This window comes from Geospiza fortis, unplaced genomic scaffold (assembly GCF_000277835.1).
Source record: "Geospiza fortis unplaced genomic scaffold, GeoFor_1.0 scaffold173, whole genome shotgun sequence".
Taxonomy (NCBI): domain Eukaryota; kingdom Metazoa; phylum Chordata; class Aves; order Passeriformes; family Thraupidae; genus Geospiza; species Geospiza fortis.
In genome coordinates, this window is record NW_005054334.1 from 1325798 (window position 1) to 1331797 (window position 6000).

The following is a 6000-nucleotide window of genomic DNA, read 5'->3' on the forward strand; positions in this document are numbered from 1 at the left end:
GCTAGGAATCAGAAAGGTGTATGTAGAACTTGTCACAAAATGGGTTTTTTTCCCCCCAAATTAAATACCAGTAAATTCCACTTCACCTAAGAACTAAAAGCTCAAATGTTTTTCTGAGAATCAACATTTGGACAAAGATGCAATGACTCTGCTCAGATGGAGATTTTTTATTTCACACTAGCACAGTAAAAAAAAAAAAGTATAATTTTCAACTTCCTAATTTGAAACAAGAATATTTAGTTCTGATTCTTACTGTATGAAAAATCACTAATTGAAATTTTCTGCAAGGAAAATGCCAAAACTAACATCCTCCAGTGCAGAAAAACACATGCAAAAACTTGGGTCAGCTACAACTGCTTGCCTAATTCTATTACAAACATCTGGTTTTTCTAAGTTGCTGCAAAACTCCATGGACTAATAATGCCTGACAATCCCAACAAGCAACAACTTGCTCCGCTCCAGGAGTCACCCTCTCATGAACTCATGTAGAGTGTAGCACAGTGTGTGCACTGCACAGACAATATCTAGGTTTCCACGGACACGCATTTGTCCATAGTCAGATTTCCCTGTAATAAAAAGCTGTCTCACGCTCCCAGATGAACAAGAGGTGTTCCCTACCTGTCCATGGACAGCTGTGCCACCAGTGTCACATCGGTGTTGTCGGCAGCAGGCTCGTACTCGTAATGCAGAAAATAGAGATGAGTGCGATGGACGGTGAAGCGCTCCCGACGGAATTCATAGCACAGGTCGTCCTCATCCAGCTCAGACAGCTGCTTCTGGAGCTGCAAGCAAAGAATGGAAGTAAACTTCGTTTCCTTGTAATTATTTTAGCACATCAGAGAGAACCAGGAGGCTGGGAAATTGCAGAATGATGCGAAGAGGAATGGAATATACAGAGTAACAGGGTTTCCCTGACGTTTCCCTTGTTACTGCACAAGAAATTAGAAGGAAGGGCATGCAGGTAAATTCATAACGCAGACAGGACACTCTATTATGGTCTATATATTCTCTATATTACCTGTATTATGTACTTTCAAGATCCAGTGACCAATTCCAGGTTGAATAATCATCAAGTCTAAGAGTTAATGTTCCAATGTGTTGCATAATATCATCCTTACTAGAAGTAGGGTTTTACACTAGTCACAGACATTCTCCACTAGCCAATACTCAGCAGCAGATTCAGCACTGAGAGATTCCCAGTCTGCTGCCTCTGCTGGAGAACAGTAACTGCTGCTACCAGCACGGACAGAGAGCTGGGAATGTAACATCTTTAACTGATCATTACTCCTTCTCTTGAGATTTATGTTCTTTCCACTGCAGAGGTGCCAGAAGTAAGCCTTTAAATGGGATTTATGCTTCCGGATACCTAGTTTGAGAAATGTGGAGGATGGTAGATAACTTCCTGGCTCCCTTGGAAACCAAGCCTCTTCAAAGACAAAACGGGCATCTCAAAGCAATCTAATCCCAAATTCTCTTAGACAGGTAGTTTTAAGAGAATAAACTTTAGCTCTAGGGAAAGTTAGAAGTGAAAAACTGACCAATTGTCTATGCACATGACCAATTCCATTCCTAAACTAATTATTTTTGGGGTTGGACTAGATGATCATTGAAAGGTCTCTTCCAAATCAAACTATTCTATGATTATATGATTCTGTGATTTTAAAGCCAAACATCTAGCTAGGATATTGAAACATCCAGCTAGGATATTAATTTTAAAGGAAAAAAACAGTCACGCCTGCAATAAAATGTTGAATGAAAGTGATGAAGATGAAAATTTTTTATGGTTTTAACATGGGAAATTGAGTTCAGTATCTACTGCTCTAAAATGTAGGTTACAAATAAAGTATCATTTTTGTATCTGATTTCTTAAAAGCATCCCGTAAGAACAATAGCCAATTAGTAAAACATTCATCAGCAAATGAGAAAAATACCCATTATATAGGAATTTTACAAATTTTGATAAAAATCACAGTGTGCCTCAAAACTATTTCGTTAAAAAGGTTACTGAATTATAGACATATTTTTATCCTGCTCAGAATGAATAAAGTAGTAGTTTCACCATCTTCAAGAAAAAAGAAAAAGGAAAATATAGGTATTTTCTGTTCTGTGTTAAGAAGAGCTATTGTTCTTGGAACTATAAGCATAATGGTTGCCATGCACGGCAATACTTACAACTGACTGTTTTCCTGTGAAGGCTGATGGAATAATTCCTGATATTTTCCTGTACATCACTCTATAATCTTCTTCTGAATAATGGAAATACCTACTTTGATTTCAATGAGTTTTGGATCAGGCTGTCATTCTTCTCTGCTATTGTTCTGCACAGATCTTAAAACATCCCTCAAGAGGGACTGCTATTAGAAAGATGAGAGTGTGAATCTTCACAAATCTTTACTCAGGCAAAACTTCTATTGATATCAAGATCTCTTTTAGGTGGAACAGAAATCAGGAGTTCTTTTACGTATCCTTGGAGTTTCATTCTTTCTGCTTTACAAACCATCATTCAGCTGAGCCTGCACTCTATTTTCAAAATCACATTCAAATAATATTTGAATTTAACTCAATATTTACAACAATTACTAGAAAGCATCTTATATCTTTCTGTTTCTTCCTTGAGAAGGGACATTAGTGTTCCCTTAAAAGAATTATTAAAAAGATTATTGAAATTTAAATAGTTAAAACAACAGCAATGCACATTTTAGGGGTATCTTACTATCCCTTCTGAATGTACAAATGACCAGGCCAGAAGATTTTAATTGCACAGCAGTTATTAATCAGGCAGTCACTAAATAATTATCAGATTGCATTTGGGTTGAAAGCTAAGAGGCTAAAATATTTAATTATGAGTTCAAGAATAACATTTGGAACTGAATTACAGCTTCGTTCACTATTGAACCCTGGGTGGGAGGAGGAGACATAGCTTCTGAGAAGTCCCACCTTTTTAATGGTGAAACTCACCAAAGTTGGTGATGGAGGTGAAGGAGAGAACATAAAATTTCTCTAATATAATCTTTTCTACTGCACACATATTATGTGGATCCCTTATTTAAAGACAAAGAACTCTTAGCTTGGTTTAAAGTTTGCTCCCACACTGTCTTCTTGAAAAGATGTGTTTATAATGGGAATGCTGACAGATCTATGCAAACAGATGCTTAAATACAGTGCTCAATCAAAATAAGGACTTAAATATCAACTGGATTTGATAAAATCCATTGTGGATTTTTTCCCATTATGGATGCCTCCATTACATTGATAATGATATGCCCAACCCAGCAAAAGTTTCTCAGCTGTAGAGAAACAGCACGTATTCTCATAAACAAGTACCCTGCTTAGCAAGACTGTGCTTCTAGAAGAGTTTCAATGCTAAGGCTACTTGCCACTTAGCATGTGGGAAATATCACCCCTAGGAAACATTCTCACAGTTGAAAAATGCTTTCAGACTGTGCAGGGTAGATACTGTTCTAGCAAATACTGTTGTGGGAAACAACACCTGCCTTCATTAGCATCATGGTGCTACTTGGTTCAGAAATGAAAATGAACTACGGTTCAGAACTTGATTCAGAATTTGGTTCAAAAAATAAAAATGAATTACGATATGCATAAGGCCCAAACAAAGAGACAAATACATTAAAGCAATATGGGCTATATTATTTCTCTGGGACACCAGATGTGGCAGGGGATCAGGCTCCATCTCAGGAAAAGTAGTCTTTGAAGCTAGGCTAGTCAGAGAAATAACTTAGCCTTGATTTTCCAGGTCTACTTGTCTAACACATTTCTATAAGATGAGGTGTTTTGTATCCCTATGACAGATGGCAGACCTGTATGATAATGGCAACACAACATGCACCTTTCACTGGCAAACTGGCGACTCTGCTCATGAATCTTCCTTCCTAAGGCTGTTCCTAATGTCAGCAAATCTGTCATTGGCTTAGTTTTTTTCCTAAACTGCTGTGTCACTGAAACAATTCACTTCCCACCAAAAAACCCAGGACTTCATATTAGATGAGACAGATTAAAAATCCAAGATCAGAAGTATTTTCTGAGGGATTACTCATTAAAAAAAGATCAAAGCCCAGCAACAAACAATGTCATGTGTCTACAGGCCAGTTAGATCTTGGGGAAAGGGATAAGATCCCTAATGTAGGCTCTCTCATCAAGTGTTTAAGTTGAGGCGAGATGACACCAGGCTTAAGTCACCCGCTCAATATCACACTAACACAACAAGAACTGAGCAGCTTAGACGAAACTCAGAACTTTCAGATCATCTTTCCTTTTCCCAGGTGTGTGCAGTTAAGTTTCATAGCACAAAATCAACTCAGCCACTGAAATGAAAACTGACACCAGCCCAGGATGTAACAAAAATCTGGTTATAAACTGCAGCAGTTTCATTTTCTCCTGTGTAGCTGTCCAGTTCCCACCAGTAGGCAATTTAGATTGCAACATTTAGCATTTTGAAGTGTGTGAATTAACAGTTGCCTTTAGCATGGCATAAACAAAACAGATGATGATGTAGAGAGGAAAAAGCATTCACTGAGTCTTGTTTTGGATGACCTACATAAAGTCCTTCTGGCCTCTCCAATGATCAGTAATAAAAGCCAGACTAATTCCACGTCAATTGAACATTTATTCCTCCCACACCATAAAATTTTGTACATTTGCTATGGGTCAAATTGAGCCTTCTGTGAAACAAAGCTGTGCTAAGGACAAAGAGGATCGTGCCTGAGCACACCCACCTGGCGAGAGGAATTTTGCTGCAGTGTGTGAAAACCACTAATACTCCTGCTAAATGGAAGTGATGGCTTATCCTGACTGCAAATATTCCACACAACTGAAAATGCAATTTTTAGGCATGTGGAGTATCTCAGACAGTTCTGTATATACCATGTACAGCTCCCCTTGATCTTCAGATGTCAGATTTGCTAGTACTCTTCATCTCCTTTCCCCAGACCCTTGACAAACCTTTTTGGCTGAGCTGTTCCCAGATCCTCTTACAGCACACTGTCTTGACAGGTAGGTCACCTTGCTTTTGTTGGCCCAGATTAGTCTTTGACCCATTCCTTCTTGTGTGGAAGTTTTATGGGTCTAAGTAAGTCCCAGTCCTGTGTCTCATCCCATGCTCCTTATTCAAGCAGTCTGCCAGCTCCTTATACCTACAGGCACCCAACTGTCCTCTCCTCTTCTTGGTACACTCTCTCTTTCCTTTCTGCTTTTGACCTGGATTTCATCTCTTTTGTACGTGAATCTGGATTTTTTTCTCCTCCCTACTGTCCGGTCATTGCTGAGGGCAATGGATGTCCCTCAGAGCAGAGACCAAATACAGGTTCCTGCTCTCAGCTCTACTGTCCAGTCAGAACCTGGCATGGAGGATTCAGAGGAAATAATCACAGAAAACACCACTCTTTGTCCAGGTCCCCTGCCTGCAGCATGCCCAACCCTGCTGTGTCACTGGGATATATAAAATCTGCTCAGATGTATCCATGCACACTCCTAATAAAGAGTCTCCAGAGACCTGAGCCTCCTGAAAGTCAAAGCAAATGCTACTGGCAATGTGTAAGCCATAATTTTTCTGCATTATAATTTGCCTAGTTTGTCACCAGGCTTGCAAAAGACAGCTCCTTCTCTGAGGTATGGAGTACTTTCATGAAGAGGTCATCAGACCTTTTGGTGTGGGTAAACCTCAAAGCTTTCCCCCATGTTTCATGTTAAAAAATGTGAGAAAAGAAAAAAAGGGCATAACAACATGACAAAAAAAAATCCCAGTCCATGTGCTCCTCCACTTAATAATATTATAAACAGTTGAAAGCAGTATAATGGCAACTTTCAGGCAAGTAACAGGATGCCAGCTCAGCATTTAATAACAATAACAGTTACAATAATAGAAACAACACAGCTGGGAGAGTCAGGATTTCACCTCAAAACTGCCATATACCATCTGTTATTACTAGAGAAAGACTATGACATCACAAAATAGGAACTTTAAATTGCAGTTCTACAAATGTG

At 38.9% G+C, this 6000-nt stretch overlaps 1 protein-coding gene across 3 annotated transcripts in view; it reads right to left on the bottom strand.

Annotated features, from left to right (window-relative positions):
• The window catches only part of LARGE1 (LARGE xylosyl- and glucuronyltransferase 1), a 266843-nt gene that overhangs the window by 22517 nt on the left and 238326 nt on the right, over positions 1–6000 (bottom strand). For all 3 annotated transcript variants that reach the window (XR_004081817.1, XM_005421801.2, XM_031057702.1), the window contains one exon: positions 619–782. Coding sequence is in view for 2 of the 3 variants with exons in the window: in XM_005421801.2 (XP_005421858.1) it covers positions 619–782 (164 nt within the window). In the remaining variant the exon portion in view is untranslated. The remainder of the gene's footprint in view (positions 1–618; positions 783–6000) is intronic.